A 17310-nucleotide genomic window follows, 5' to 3' on the forward strand; every position below is an offset into this window, starting at 1 on the left:
CATCCACTGTTTTGTTGTTTGTGACATTGCAACAGCCTCAATAGGAGTATCATAACTGGTGGTTGTAGCTCGGGTTAGTGAGATCCCTGGCTGTTCCAGTCTGCATGCCAAATATTCTGACAAGATAGTAATTAATACTAATAATTTGAGTATTAATGTCTGTATGGGATTTATTCTCCAGCCACAACCTCCAGGAGTACACGGAAACTGTACTCTCGTACATCAGGAACTGTGTTGACAATGTCACCGTCAACAAAAGGGTCAGGGTGTTTCCAAATCAAAAACCCTGGATGAATAGCGAAGTGCAATCCCTCCTAAAAAGCCGCAACACTGCCTTCAAGTCAGGGGACAGGGCTGCGTATAGGGCGGCCAGGGCAGACCTGAGTAGAGGCATCAGGAAAGCTAAGGCTGCCTATAGGAGGAGGATTGAAGATCACTTTGCTGACAATGACCCCAGAAAAATGTGGCAGGGGATCAATCACATTACCAACTACAGAAGCAATAACCAGGTGACATCTAGGACTGATGCCTCGCTGGCTGAGGATCTAAACCGTTTCTTCGCCCGCTTTGAGACGACCAGGCCCTCAGCTGCCACATCACTTCCACCCGCCCCCAGCACTGGCACACTAACACTCAGGGAGCACCAAGTGAGGTGTGTTCTAAGGTCAGTGAATCCCAGGAAGGCGGCAGGTCCTGATGGAATACATGGAAAGGTTCTCAGAGCATGTGCTGACGAACTGACCGGAGTCTTCACTAAAATCTTCAACCTTTCCTTGTCATCAAACACCGTCCCACCCTGCCTCAAAACCTCCACCATCATCCCCATCGCCAAGAAGACAGCTGTGGCCAGCCCAAATGACTACAGGCCTGTTGCACTTACGCCTGTAGTGATGAAGTGCTTTGAGAGACTGGTCTGTCAGCACATCAGGGCCAGTCTGCCTCCCACTCTGGACCCCCACCAATTTGCCTACAGGACAAATCGATCCACCGAGGACGCTATCACCATAGCGCTCCACACTGCACTGAGTCACCTGGAGCACCGAGGAAGCTATGTGAGAATGCTCTTTCTGGACTTCAGCTCAGCATTCAATCATATCATCCCGGAGATCCTGGTCCAGAAACTGTCTCACCTGGGACTTTCCACCCCCATCTGCCTCTGGATCAAGGACTTCCTGACAAATAGACCACAGTCTGTCAGACTCGGCCCCCACCTGTCCAGCACCATCACACTCAGCACCGGGTCTCCACAAGGATGTGTTTTGAGTCCCCTCCTGTTTACGCTCTACACATCCGACTGCTCCCCTACCCATCTCTCAAACACCATCATAAAGTTCGCAGATGACACCACAGTGGTTGGACTCATCTCAAGGGGGGATGAGTCGGACTACAGAGATGAGGTCAACAGACTGACTGAGTGGTGTTCAGTTAACAACCTCCAACTGAACACCACGAAAACTAAAGAACTTATCTTGGACTTCAGGAAGGGCAGAGCAGACCCGGCCCCACTTTACATTCACGGGAACTGTGTGGAGAGGGTACACTCCATGAGGTTTCTGGGCGTGCACATCTCTGATGACCTCTCCTGGACTGCAAATACCACGGCGGTGGTAAAAAAAGGCCCAGCAGCGTCTCCACTTTCTGAGAGTGCTCAGGAGGAACAACCGGGAGGAGAGGCTGCTGGTGACATTTTACAGAGCCACCATAGAGAGCATCCTAACGTACGGCATAACAACATGGTATGCAGGGTGCTCAGCTGCGGACAGGAAAGTACTGCAGAGGGTCATCAACACAGCCCAGAAGATCACTGGCTGCTCTGGTTTTCTTTCTCTCCCTCTCTTTCTTTCATTCTTTCTCCCTGGAAAGAATGAAAGAAAGAGAGGGAGAGAAAGAAAACCAAAGGGGAGAAGAGACGGTCAGAAAGGGGGGAAGAAAGAAAGAAAAACAAACAAAACACCTGGATCACCTGTATGGAGAAAAAAAAAACAGAAGAGAAAGCAAAAAAAAAAAAAAAAAAAAGCAACATAATAAAAAACAGCACCATCAGGTGAGGTGCACAGTTCTGCAGCACATATACAAAAAAAAAATTATGAAAAGTACTCAAAAAATAGCAGATGTACAAATATCCAATCAGGTTATATATTTAAAGTCTGGGTTATTGCACATAAATTAAATATTGCACAGTGGTGATAGTAGTTATCTCTGTATAGAGCAAAGTCCTTGGATAAAATCGATTGTGGAACTGTGTTGTCGGTGTATGTGTGAGTTCAGGGAAGAATCTATTTGCCAGTCTGTGGGTCTTTGTGCTGATACACCTGCAACACTTCCCTGAGGGAAGCAGGTTGAACAGGTCAAAACCAGGGTGGGAGCTGTCTTTGAATATATTTGCTGATCTGCTGAGGCAACGGGAGGAATAAATGTCCATCAGGGAGGGGAGAGGGCAGCCAAAGATCTTCTGTGCTGCCTTGACTACACTCTGAAGCCTTGCTCTATCTGCCTTAGTGCAGCTGTGATGCAGTATGTTAACAACTCTCAATGGAAAAGGTGCTTTGAAAGTTCAAGTAGAGTAAGTCCTGTAACCAGTCAATTTACAAAGACAGGTGAAACCAAAGATCTCAAATTTGGACTCGCCAGACAAAGCACAGAATTCCATTGTAATTGTGTTTCTTGGCAACAAAAGCTGCTTTTCCTTAGTAGTGATTTTTTTAGCAGCAATTTGACCATAAAGGTCTAATTGACACAGTCTGCTCTGAGCAGAGCAGATGTATCTGCTACTGGAACTCTGTGTGGCATTTGTCTGGGCTCTAATCTCAGGTGCTTTTAATCTGTGCTTGCTGAGGCTGGTGACTGATGAATTTATTCTAAGCAGCAAAGGTGACTCTTGGTCTTCCTTTCCTGGGGCGGTCCTTGTGTGAGCCAGTATCGTTATGATGTTTGATGGTTTTTGCAACTCCACTTGTGGAAATATTAAAAATAGCAATTTTTAAGAATAACTAACCTTCAGTTCTTAAAGTAATGATGAACTGTCATTTCTCTCATCTTAGCTGATTGGTTCTTGTCATAAAATATATTCATAATTCATAATATGGCGATAATATGGGCGATCGTGGCTCAAGAGTTGGGAGTTCGCCTTGTAATCGGAAGGTTGCCAGTTCAAGCCCCTGCTTGGACAGTCTCGGTCGTTGTGTCCTTGTGCAAGACACTTCACCCGTTGCCTACTGGTGGTGGTCAGAGGACCTGGTGGTGGTCAGAGGACCTGGTGGCGCCAGTATCCGGCAGCCTCGCATTTGTCAGTGCGCCCCAGAGTGGCTGTGGCTACAATGTAGCTTGCCATCACCAGTGTGTGAATGTGTGTGTGAATGGGTGGATGACTGGTTGTGTAAAGCGCTTTGTGGTCCTTAGGGACTAGTAAAGCGCTATACAAATACAGGGCTGTCAGCTGTCTGCCAACCCGGCTTCTGCACAACATGGTGGTCCCAGCTCATTAAGAAGTCGAGAAATGCCACACAAGATCCCTGAAAAGGCACACCTGTGAAGCAGGTAAATAAATCATGAAGCTCATTGAGAGAAGGCCAAGGGTTTTCAATGCAGTCAACAAAACAAACAGTGATTACTTTAAGGAATCTATATTATGAGACATATTTAGAGTTATGTAATTTTTTTCTTTGCTACATAATTCCATATATCTAGCTTAACATATTAGGTTTGTATCTACAATGTTGAAAGTATTAAAATGAAAGAAAAACCATTAAATGAGAAAGTGTGTCCAAATTATTGACTTGTAGTGTAAATAGTGTTTTCATGAATTAGTAAAATGAGTAACATGCATTACTCATTTAAAGATAAAAACAGTCACAGAGCATCCAGTATGATATGACCTCTGCCCTGTTACCAAACCTGAAAAGGGGACAGTACACATGTTTTTTTTTCCTTTCATTCCTCAAGTCCTATCTTTGCTGTAGAGGACAGTTTGAGCTGGAAAATTACAGTGTCAATAAATAAAACTTTGCCACACGCCCACAGACACACACTCACAGTTTCAGTTTTGTATGCAGATTTAATAAGACTGTAGATGCCGTTTTATAACTTTTCTGGTCACCTTGCATGGCAATACCAACAATAACCATTAGATGGGAGCAGAGCAAAGGTTTTTTCTCAACTACTGATCTGTGATCTTTAACAGATTACCCGTCACCACCAAACCATCTAAAAAAAAGCTTTAGCATTGCGGAGCTCTGTGTGGTGTTCATGTTGTTGTTGCTACTTCTGACAGACCCAATTCTGAATGAAAGTGTAGTGGGTGAGAGTCATCCGAATGCTGGCTGTTAGGTCTGTGTTTCGCAGGCCCCACTGGTTTAGACTTATTCCCATGAACAAAGCAAGACAGAGCTCCATTCATTTTAACTTGCAAGGGGAGCTGATAGGACCAGGGTCTTGGAGCTGCAAGCTTCTCACCTGATCCCAGACAACTCCCAAGAGCCAGCCTCCCCTACAGCCTTTTATTAACTCTGTGGTCACACAAACATCTCATTAATCATGCAACAGATAAAACACTCACATGCGAACATGTGTCATGTGTGTCTGCAACAGAGAACATCTGATGTGTGTGTCTCTATGAGCATGTGATGTGATCAGTGATATGTGTGTGTGTGTGTAGGAAACAGAAGTCAGCATTCATCCTTAAGATGTAAACACTCTGCTTCAAATCAGATTTTATATTCTGCACAAAAAATAACCACCATTTGTGCACCACCTCACTTGTCTTCTGTATTATAACATCACTGACACCCACTCAGCTCCTATCTTCTGTTTTCATACAGTCTGACCAAACAAATATAGAAAGGCTTCTTATTTTATTTGGCTTTATTGAATAGATGTAGCCGCAGCCGTAAACAACACACCACTTTTTCACTTCAACCACATTTCAGTTACAGACATGCACAGAGTCGTGCTTCACAGGAATATTTGACTGCTGACCACAAACTTGGTGTTTCTGTTTCGGAAAAAAAAAACAGTTTAAAAACACCTTAAGATTAGGGGTTAACCACAGTAACTGCCTTTGAGAGCTAATGCAGCTCTTTTCTTGTAACAGCAATTATACACTTGTAAAAAAACAAAGCAGGTGGAACAAGTTCCATCAATAAAGGTCAACATCTAAATAACAAACTTGTGCTTTTGTTAGAATTCAAACTTTATATATACTAAGAACCACATGGGTCTGGCTTGCACTTGTACCTAACTGAATACACACGAGCTATATCAATTTATAGACATGCACACTAAACCTGATCTGAAAACGTACTGTACAGCTTGTTCAAGTACAAGCTGGATAAACCTGGATGACTTCATTGTTTTCACTCTTGCTTATGTCATCAGTCAGTTCTCTCTCTCTGCTCACTGTGAGGCATAAAGAAAGGGCAAGGGGAAAAAAAGTAACTAAACTATTTTGTTTTGTTTTTGCTTTTGATTTTAAACATTAGCTTTCAGAAAATCTGTTGTGCATCAGTCAGTGATTTTCTACTATGGCTTGGGCATAGTAGGAAATACACAAGCTGTGGGCAATTGTGTGATGGTGCCTGGTTCTGCTATGACAACAGGTGGAATTAAATCAGTTTACCTAATACTTTATTTTTACTTAAAAATACACTTATTTGCCTTTGTTTCTAATGTTTCTAATATTGCTTAATATCAATGACACTGTTATAATAGGTTTTAATCACAGTTTAGTGTCACACAGGCCTAAAGTCTAGTTATGGATCTAGAGGACAGTCCACATTCATCTTGTGTTAAAAAGACACAGAGAGGTAACTACAGTAACATCAGTGATGATGTTTGCTGTTCACTATAGTTATAACTAAGTCACGATTTCAGCAGATGGCTTTGTTGGATTCGTTTTTTGAACTAAGCTAAAAAATTATAATTTTTTTGGATGAAATAAATAGATGTAAACAATCAGATCATCCACTTCTACACTGTATCTGAAATATTCACAGGTACTGAATATATATAGTTAAGACTAACTGACTCCACATTAATGCTGCTCTTAAACCAGCGGTATCTGGCCATACTCTCAGTGAGCAAAGTCACTTTGAACATCAGTAGTTCAGTACATCAAGTCTGCATTTGGTATTTAATTAATATGAACTTTTATTAGGGTTAATCATAAAATAATGTTCTTCCTGCAAAGGTCCAAGTGGCAGAGTTGTTGATAATGTTGCTTCTTTTTCCTCCTTCAGTCTCAGTACACTCCACTGTCAATTGTACAAATATATTTAATGATGCAGGATGATCCTGCTAGTGTTGACCTATTAATTTTGCTGCAGCAGTCTGTTTTCCATTTTATGCACAATAAAGGACCCCTTCACAATAAAATGTTACTGTTACTGTATTCAAAGAACTGTAATCTGTTTGGAATGATATAAAAAGAAACTGTATCTGAAACAAAGAAGATCCTTTTTTTCCCCCAATTCCTTTATTTAATGATTAAACTAAAATAAAATGAAACACTACATGTCCATGGATAACACCTATGTTGAAAAAGTAAAGAAATAATAATAATGATGAGAAGAAAAAAACATTACGAGATCGTACGGTTACGGTGTAACCTTGGTTCTCTTAGTGAGAGACTATCTCTGCACCGTGAGGCCGCTTTAGCTTGAATCAAAGACTAAAGAATAAACAGTTAAAAGTACTGTAGAATCAGTTTGGGCAGTTCTAACATGAAGTGGCCACCTCAGTTTTTAACCTCAGTTTTTTCTAAGTCTAGATCTTGGATTATTTAGGATCATTTCATTGGATGACCTGATAAGAGTGTGACCATGAATATTGTCAGACTGATGCAGCGGTGTCAGCCCATTCAGAATCATGATCATAAAATTAATTAATTAAATCTTTAAAAAGTGTATCCTAAAATTGACAGAAAGTCAACGAAGGGAGCCTTGAACCTCAAAAATGACTTCAAAATTATGAGGATGGAGGGTTTTGTCTTGTGAAGACCAAATGCTATGTCCTCATGAAGTACACAGACACACACCTACACACACAGTACTTGGATGCAGGGGGCACAAAAATCCACACAGAATAAAATCAAAGTACTTCATCCATTATATTAAGTTATAATGATATTAATAGCTGATTTGTGAAATATATCATTAGCAATACATGAATTATTTTATCCACAACCATGTTTATAGTTGGACCATGCTAACAACGTTGGAAACATGACTATTTCTTTCTTATGCCTTTACTCCACTGGGCCTCATTTGTAACTAAGAAAGAAAGCTCAAAACAAATAAAGTCCAGATGATTGAGCTATTATCTAATGCGATCACCTGTAACATTTGGAACTCAATTTAATTCAATTTCATTTGTGAATTGACACCAAATCTAAATTTGTTTTCACATTTCTAATCATTGTGAATTCTTTACGTATCATTATACAGAGACCTGTAATACAGTAAGCACTTACGAATACACAATACACAGGTTTTAACTGACTGCAAAATGATACACGATAAACAATACGGGATGTTTCTAAGTTACTTCCTTGTTTTCAGTCTCACTCAGTGATGGGCATGTTTTTTAATTGTAGAATAGAAAGGTTCCTCTGCCACAGGTTGGTAGATATCTTGTGAAGGTTTGTATGCAACAGCAGATTTCACTGTTTCTGCTTTGAAGAGAGATAGAATTGAATATGTTGGTTAACAAAATTTGTATGTAATTCAAACAGTTATCTGCAACACTTTTCATCATATCTCTGAAATAACATTGTTCAAATTGTGATAATAGATGCAATAAACAGGGAGAACAATGTAATTACAACATAATTAATTATAACATTATTAAGGGAATTCAAATAACAGTTTTGGATTTTAGCTGAATAATGTCAAACTGAAATGTATATGATGTGGTAATCAACAGAGGCAAGACATGTAACAATACCTATGTAGCAAAACCAGCAACAATGTGATACTATTGATAGACTAGAATAGAATAAACCTTTATTATCCTACGAATGAGAAATTTGGGTGTTACACAGCTGTTACAGTGAAAGGAATAAAGAAAAAAAATAGAAAAAAGACACAAGGTGGTCCTATATACAAAAGCAACTGAAACACAAACAAATAAAATATGTACAGGGCTATGTACACGAGTGTGTGTGTGTGTGTGGTTGTGTGTCTGTGTGTGTGTGTGTGTCTGTGGTGGTGGTGGTGTGTGTGTGTGTGTGTGTGTGTGTGGGGGGGATGAAATATACAGTGTATAGAGAATAATTAAACAGCTGATGAATAAGCTGATCAAAAGAATGTTAAACTGTGCTACAGAGTCTGACAGCTGCTGGTAAGAATGACCTGCGGTAGCGCTCCTTCCTACACTGTGGGTGTAAAAGTCTACTGCTGAACGAGCTGCTCAGTGCTCGTACAGTTTCATGCAGGGGGTGGGAGGTGTTGTCCATGATGGATGTCAGCTTAGACAACATCCTTTACTCCCCAACCTGCTCAATGGACTTCAGCGGACAGTCCAGGACAGAGCTGGCCCTTCTGACCAGTTTGTTGAGTTTCCCCATGTCCCTCTCTGTCATTCCACCACTCGAGCAGACCGCAGCACAAAAGATAGCAGATGCCACAACAGTGTGGTAGAAATACTATGATAGCAACAAAATAGTAATGTATTTGCAGTGTTTGGAAGTAAACGTTTTTGTTAGAAGGATGGTTTTGTGAAATTATGAAAATGGCTGTGCTGATCCATGTTCTGTTAGGGTCAAGAAAGTGTTTGGTGGACAGACGAAAGAAGACGATGAGACTTAATGGCGGAATGAATAAGTGTAGGTAAGCATTCAATGGAAGGGGTTAGCAAATGAGAGAGCATGAGCGCAGGGGGGGGGAGGGGGGATCGAGGAGAGTTAGTGAATCAGCAAGTACAGCGAATTAGTAAGGAAGAAATTAAAGCAGCTATGAAGATAATGAAGGGTTGAAAGATGAGTGGTACTGATGACTTAGGTTTTTGCAGGGGAGACAGCAGATTTTACTAAATGTTATGACTTATTCCTTTTCTATCACATTATTACCCAAACAGAAATATACTGTAATATCACAATGAATCTTACCTAGAGGTTGAGTGCCACCCTGGCCCAAAGAATGATAAACTGGATTAGGACACAACTCAGCTTCATCTGATGGAGACAAACAGTGGGAGTGAGGGAGCAGATAACCATAGTAAAATTCGTGATGACGACCCATGTCTGCCTTTTCTTGTATTTAACAGAACTAATGTGATGTTTTCTGATATTCCAAATTAGGAAACATAACCTCACTGCTAACAGGAAAAGCACAAGCTAGCTGTAAGCTATGTACGATTCCTAAACACACGACTAAACACTCAATACTAAATGCTACACACTGTAGTTGATTTAGAGATTCACAAAAAAAGTGAAATTTAATCATTTAAATTTGTTGAGTTTCCGGTGTATTACTTTAGGTCTTTACATTACAAATATAAAGTGCCTCGGGTGACTATTCCTGTGATTTGGTACTTTAAAAACAAATGGAATTGAAAAGGGTGTATTTCTCCTTCACAGTTATTAAAATAAGTAAATAAATAAAAACCTTAGTCCATTTATGCAAAATGAAATGAAATAAGTTCATGTTTTTGTGTTTTTGTTTTGTTTGTTTTTTAACTTGTGGGCTTTTTAAGTAATAATTTTCAAGTATGTATAAAATCGAAAAAAATATTTCTAATTTACATTAGTTCTAATGGAAGCTGAAGGCATGCCTCGGGTTATAAAACAAGAACAACCATTCTCGCTTGTATCAGCAAACTCATGACCTTCATATTAGATACTTTATCTGAGGTGTAAGTCCAGGAAGTGAACATTCAAACATGCCTTGTTAAAATGTGATGCCTATCTGATCATTAATAATAAGAACGTGTCACATCAGATTCCACAGTATTTCTTAAAGGGTTAAAAATCCCCCAAAACTTAGGTTGGGTTTTAATAGCTTTTTATGTGATCTAAGGGGCTTAGAAAAAAAAAAGCGTCTGGACTTCTTTAAGTTGCTTGAAGACGTTTCACCTCTCATCCGAGTAGTTTCTTCCGTTCTAGGGTCAAATGGTGGAGAGTCCCAGATTTAAGCCCTGTGGGAGTTTCCCCCAAGAGGGACAAAAGGACCCCCTAATGATCCTCAACCTAGTCACATGAGCCAAGGTGTGAAAATAGGTGTAGGTCACAATCTGAATCTGTCATGATCTGAAGAAGCTTCACAATCAGCCAGGGTTTCGAGTGAGCTCGTTGTGAAACCTGGCCCCACCCTATCATGTGATTTCCTGAGGTCAGATGGCCCAGGATGTGAGTGGGCGTTAAGGCGTCTGGGAAGAGATCTCAAAACTGGATTATAGATGGCAAACCACCGCCTCTGTTCAAAGATGGTCGCTCACAGTGGACATAGATGGCTTCTTTCACTCCCCTTTCAAACCATCTGTCCGCTCTGTCCAAAATGTGAACGTTGGCATCCTCAAAAGAGTGTCCTTTATCCTTAAGATGCAGATGGACTGCTGAATCTTGTCCTGTGGAGGTGGCTCTTCTATGTTGTGCCATGCACTTGTGAAGTGGCTGTTTGGTCTCTCCAATGTAGAGGTCTGAGCATTCCTCGCTGCACTGTACAGCATACACCACATTGTTAAGTTTGTGTTTAGGAGTTTTGTCTTTAACTTCTTTAACTTCTTCACACTTGCATAGTGTTTAAAGACATCCTGGGCCATCTGACCTCAGGAAATCACATGATAGAGTGGGGCTATGTTTCACAATGAGCTCACCTGAAACCTTGGCTGATTGTGACCTACACCCATTTTTACACCTTGGAAAACGGAAAGCTTTTCTTTCCAAGTTTCTTAGACTATGATGACCTGGATGACTGAGAATCTTCACAGACTTTTTATGTGATCCTAATAAATGGAGGCTGGCTAGTGCCCCCTAATAGTAGATTTCTTACTGTTTGTGCTCTGTCCTGTTTGATCTTCAGTTGGGCCTGAACCATATGCCATTGACCAGTAGTAAAAAAAAGGGGGAAAAAAAGGAAAAATTACTGCAACAACAGAACTTAAAGGAACTCAAGAAACATTAGAAATTTATTTAATTATTATTATTATTTTTTTACCTCTGTACCAATCTTTGCGGAAGAGATAGAGTCCCATCACCACAATAATCAGAGTGGTCAGTAAAATAGTAGCAATTATCCAGGGTGTGGAAGCTGTACAGTGAAATGGTAATTAACTTCTTCACACTTGCACATTGTTTAAAATGTTACAAATCTTGCAGTCAAGTTCTCTAAAAGATTCAAATAACATTCTTAAATAACTGAGGTTAAAGGAAACCTCAGTTACAACAACAGAACACAAACAAAGGAAAAACAGACTCAAAAGCTGTGCTTAAAGTTTTTTTCAGGAAAAAAATAGCATCTTAAAATATTTGTTTCACACATATGTATAAATATTTTTGGAAACATTGCTGTTTCTCACCTGTGAGACATGGCGCAGAGACAGACAGCCAGCTTTCTGGGGATTCTCCACCTCCTGACATCTTACATTTGTAAAGTCCTTCATCAGACTTGGAAACTCTGGTGATGGTCAAGTTTCCTCTTGAGCTGCTCCCTATGTGACGCCCATATTTATAGAAATCAGCTGCAATGCTGGAGGAAGGGATCTTGTTTCTGCAGCGTAGAGTCACAGCATCTCCCTCCATCACAGGAACAGCATCAATCTCCAGGATAACAAAACCAGCTGAACAACAAGTGAGTTAAATTTATAAAATATTGAACTTGTGTTTATTTGTGACAAAATATTGCTGCCTTCATTCAATCATACCAGTGACAGTGATGTTGATATTGTTGCTTCTCTTCCCTCCTGCTGTCCCACACCAGTATTCTCCACTGTCACGTTGATAAAGAGGATTAATGGTGCACTCTGAACCTGTTGTTTTCTTACTGGTTTTGTTGCATTGCTTTACTTCCTCTCTCATCTTATATAACACATGTCCATGAGAGATCTCCCCACAATAAAAGCTGGCTGACTCATATTCAAAAAACTGGGATTTGTTTGGAACAATACGAAGAGAAACTGCATCTGAGAAAAAATGACCAAAAAAACAAAAACAAAAAGGGATTCAGTTTATTTAATAAATTAACAAACTCCTGGGTTTTAGTTTTACAATAAAAAACCCAAAATGAAAACTATGATAGACAATAAAATATGCAATAAAATGTGACTAAACCCAGTAGAGGTGGTGATTGACTAAAATGTTATTTTTTGTGTTTAAATAAATCATATTTTCCACTTATAGCAAAATGATAACAAGTACACAGATATTCCCTACCAACTTTCTGAACATGTGCACACTGCAGGATCCGCACAATTATCACTGAAAAGAGAAAAAAATGTTACTAAAAGATGTCAAACATGCCAACTCTTAGAGTTACAGTTGCTATTCCTTATTACGTTTCTAAGGTGTCACCAAAGGTTTCTGCTACATGAAAGCTTTAAATCATCACAGCCTTTTAACAACATTGTTAAACTTAACAAACTCTTTATAGTTTAATTTTCATGTATAAACTGAGACAGTACTTACACAGTCTGATGCACAGAGCTCTGACCTCCATGATGTCTTGCCACAGACCAACCAATAGATGCTTCCTGTATGACCTTTGTAAAACAACTATGTAAAGATTGTAAATAGAGAAGCAGAGCTGTTGCTGTGGTAGGTGAAAGAGAACACAGACTGATGTTTTCAAATCTATTTGTAGCTTTTTAACATTCACCTTTGTTATACTTACATTATACCAGTGATGGCTTAGTCAGTCACAGTAATACTAACAGCTTATAACTAAATTTTATAGGAACTATAGGAAAGCACTATAGGAAAGCTCAAGTTGCTTTAAGTCATTGGAATTCCTCACCAATAACAAAGCACTGACTAAATGAATATTTTGCACCATGTAGTTGTACAGATATTAAACTGGTGGGACACCAGAGTCAACAACAGAGCTGTGTTCTCACAGTCTGACACAAAGACAAACATTGAACTCAGTAATGTTTTGCATCAGACACAAAAACAGACTTGAAACAACTCTAAATAGTTTTCAAACAACCAGAGCTGCTGTGATATGGGTTAAACCTCAGTAATTCCATTTATAACCAGAAAGTCACACTAGTGCTGCCTTCAACACAACAGTAGTCATTTCACATTCACTTTTTTATTCTGGATTCATAGCACTGAACTAAATCAGTTGTGATCTACAGTGTTGCCAGAGTTACCAGAGTTATATTTACATGTGCATACAGGTTTATGCCTCCGACATTCTCCTAAAGAGTAGGTGTTAATATTCAGAGCAAAGCTCTATTATGGCTACGTTTACATTTGACCCCATTGTTTCAGCACTAATATTAGCCCATTGAAAATATCCTAACATTAGCAGAGCCACTTTAATGATGCAATGATGTTATCATCAGTTTTAAAAGGTAAATAAGACTGGACTGCTTTAAGGATTTCTGTGAGAGATGATAAGGGTTTTGTACATGAGACACAGTGATCTGGAAGGTGCCTTTATGAGGGGTATGTTGCCAGTATTTTAAAAGAAAGATGAATATGACATGAGCTTGTTTACAGCTTGACTGCAGAACTTGCATCTAAGGGGGTTTCCATTTCTCCGTAGCGCCATGCGCCACCTAGTGACATCTTTGAGTAATATCAAAGGAATCAGTAAATAAAGACAGAATAAAGATATAATAAAAATATTATTTGACTCATGAATTGAATTTTGAATCCCCACTTATGTTATTTATCAGTTACAATGATCTTTGAGCCTCAGTCTCTCCCTTTCTCTCTCTCTCTCTCTCTCTCTCTCTCTCTCTCAATCAATAGCATCATTCTAGCTTTGGATTATCAACATGGGGAAGGTCATAGGACGAGTCACTTTATTATCATGCCTAAAGCTGAATATTTATATTTCTAAAAGAAAGTCAAATATCAAGTACATATGCTTGAAACAAACAAGAAAAACACATTAACCACTGCATCTGACTTATTTCAGTGGACCAGCTTCTAGATATATCACACACCCATTACAGTATAAGCACATATTTTCAACATGTAGGTCATAACAGTGTTCAAATACCTTCAGAAAATCACAAATTACTCGACATGACTTCATCTTCTGGGCCTTGTGTTCAGCATCATAAACAACAATCAAAGACAACAGTGCTTAAACTGAAGGTCCTTGCAGTCCTAAATATTCTGTTCTCGTTTTTTCTTCCTCATTTGAGCACCTCTTTTTTAGCTTAATTTTAAAAAGTATAAAATAACAACAAAATAATTAAAAAGGCCACTGCCTCACCGAGTGACTGTCAACTGTTTTGGGGTCATCTTGCACAAATGATTTGGGAGGCTCATTTCTATTGAGTTGCCTTCCTGGTCTCCCCGTTTCCCACACCTTCAAATAATAATTCATCATGTAAATATTTAAGGAATAGTGGTTGATGTGATTCCCTGCGAGACCGTGGTGGTATCTACTAGAAATGGACTGATCCAATATACAGTATTGCTATCAGTCTGATCCTGACCTAAGATACTGGATCGGATATCAGGGAGAAATAAAAATGTGATCCAATCGATTAAATATCACAAAACCACCTCTGAACATCTCTGAGCAAGCTATCCCAGAGAATTAAAGCAAGTGTGTAAGTTCATCTCTGAATGGTTGTAAAGCATTCCCACGATGAGCTTAACAACCAATACTTACCCAATACTTTACATCGTGAAGCTCATTGAGAGAAGGCCAAGGGTTTGCAGTGCAGTCAACAAAGCAAACAGTGACTGAGGAGTCTATGTTATAAGCAGTGTTGGGCAAGTTACTTTGAAAAAGTAATTAATTATAGTTACTAGTTACTTCTTCAAAAATAGTAACTGAGTTACAATATTCTAAAAGTAATTAATACTTGAAAAGTAACTATTGCGTTACTTTAAAAAAACATCTAACCCTCTGGGGCACAGGGTATAATTGGCCATTTTTAACTACTTTTGATTTTTCCTCCACATTTTACCTTTAAAAACTATTTACTTTGCCTTGTTTGGTCCTTTTCAGCACAACCTCACGTGTCTGAATTTATAGTTATGTTTTCATTTTTGACATACTGTAGTAACACAATTGATCTAAAATCAGACAAAAAACATAAAATCAGAGTCGAAAAAGTTATATTTGTTACTGTAACAACCACAAACATGTTTATTGAATCATATTTTCTAACTTTAAATGCAAATATAACTTGTCAATTTTAAAATCCTATGCACAAGTTTTGCAAACAACAAAGTTATTTGCACCCATTTACCTTTTACCTTGATTTTTTAAATAACCATTTCAAACTATTTACAGAACAATCAGCTGTTCTGCATTCAATAAGATGCCACACAAATTATTTGTGCCACTCCAAAAACATAATTTCTGTCCACTTTAAAGGAGAACATCACAGCCTGACACCTGCAGATCTGACAGCCGCAGGTGTACCACTCCTGTTTTATACTTGGAGACAGCAGTCGCCTCATTGTTCTGACACACAACTCAAAACTATCCACAACACTACACACTAACTACACACTCCAAACATGCTAAACGTCACAAATCTCTCACATCTCAAAACTCGCTCTCCCTTATTTTCTGCTGTCTTTCTCTCTCTCTCTCGCCCTCACTCCTAAAACTTGCCCTGTTTTTCTTTCTCTCTCTCATAAGCAGAGAGGTCTCGCTGCGCTGTCCTTAGACAGTAAACGTGACGAAACTATTGAGGAAAAAGCACCGCGTATATATTGTTTATCATGACTCTGGTTTTACGTGGCCTATCAACACAATTTATAAACTGGTATCTATCACCTTGTTGCTTTGTCTTTAAGTGGTCATGTGACTGGATTACCACGACTACTTCATTCTTCCTCAGTCAAACAGCAGCACTCATGCGATTGTTTTGCCCCCTTAGCTCCAGGTGTTGCGCTAGACAGTGATCATGATTACCGTCCGCGGGAGCACACGCAGCTGCTTAAAGATGTAGCGTCCAGATTACTTACGTAGTCAGCTACCTCCATGCAACTGATATAAGATGCGGTAAGCTGAACCCAGCTTCAACCGTCTGTTTGTTGAAAAATAGTAACGGACCGCATTTTTTTGTTAGTAACTGTAACGGCGTTTGTAACGATAGGAATAGTATTTAGTTAGATTACTCGTTACTGAAAAAGTAACGCCGTTATATGTAATGCCGTTATTCCCATCACTAGTCGTCAGTGCATGTGTGAGTTCAAGGTGGTTATGGCCTTTGAAAATAATTTATTTGTCAGTCTGTGGGCCGTTGTGCTTTGTGCTGATACACCTGCAGCACTTCCCTGAGGGAAGCAGGTTGAACAGGTCAAAACCAGGGTGGGAGCTGTCATTGATGTTTGCTGCTCTGCTGAGGCAACAGGAGGAATAAATGTCCATCAGGGAGGGGAGAGGGCAGCTGATGATCTCCTGTGCTACCTTGACTACACTCTGAAGCCTTGCTCTATCTGCCCTGGAGCAGATGCGGTAACATACTGTGATGCAGTGTGTTAGTGACTCTCAACGGAAAACGTGCTTTGAAAGGTCATGTAGAGTAGAAATGTCCTGTAACCAGTCCATTTAAAAAGACAGGTAAAACCAAACTTCTCAAATTTGGACACATCAGACCAAAGTGCAGATTTCTTAGCCCAAACAAATCTCTTCTGCTTGTTGCTTTCCTTAGTAGTGTTTTTTAGCAGCAATTTGACCATAAAGGTCTGATTAACACAGTATCCTCTCCACAGCTGATGTGGAGATGTGTCTGCTACTGGAACTCTGTGTGGCATTTGTCTGGGCTCTAATCCGAGATGCTATTAACTTTAAGCTGGCCACTCGGATGAATTTATCCCCAGCAGCAGAGGTCACTCTTGGTCTTCCTGTCAAGTGCAACTGCACTTGGGGTCACATTTGAAGTTTTCCACACTGACTGACCTTCAGTTCTTAAAGTAATGATGGACTGTCATTTCTCTTTACTTAGCTGATTGGTTCGTGCCATGATATGAATTCTACCTGCTGTCAAATAAGGCTGTCAGCTGTTTACCAACCTGACTTCTGCACAACACAACTTATGGTCCTAACCAAAGCAAGAAATTCCACAAATGATCCCTGACACACCTGTGAAGTGAAAAGTATTTCAGGTGACTACGTTATGAAGCTCATTGAGAGAAGGCCAAAGGTTTGCAATGCAGTCAACAAAGCAAACAGGGAC

The 17310-nt window shown here is 39.6% G+C and overlaps 1 protein-coding gene across 1 annotated transcript; it reads right to left on the minus strand.

Annotated features, from left to right (window-relative positions):
• Positions 1 to 6492: 6492 nt before the first annotated feature.
• LOC120746494 (Fc receptor-like B) lies at positions 6493 to 12007 on the minus strand. The gene is made up of 6 exons (XM_040051910.1): positions 11854 to 12007; positions 11509 to 11769; positions 11148 to 11240; positions 10983 to 11018; positions 9101 to 9166; positions 6493 to 7666 (listed from the first exon to the last, which is right to left on the minus strand). The coding sequence occupies exons 1-6, from the start codon at positions 12005 to 12007 to the stop codon at positions 7560 to 7562; spliced, it is 717 nt and encodes a 238-aa protein (XP_039907844.1). The 3' UTR covers positions 6493 to 7559.
• Between the last annotated feature and the right edge of the window lie 5303 nt (positions 12008 to 17310).

Source organism: Simochromis diagramma, unplaced genomic scaffold (genome assembly GCF_900408965.1).
Source record: "Simochromis diagramma unplaced genomic scaffold, fSimDia1.1 OVJJ01000672.1, whole genome shotgun sequence".
NCBI classification, from domain to species: domain Eukaryota; kingdom Metazoa; phylum Chordata; class Actinopteri; order Cichliformes; family Cichlidae; genus Simochromis; species Simochromis diagramma.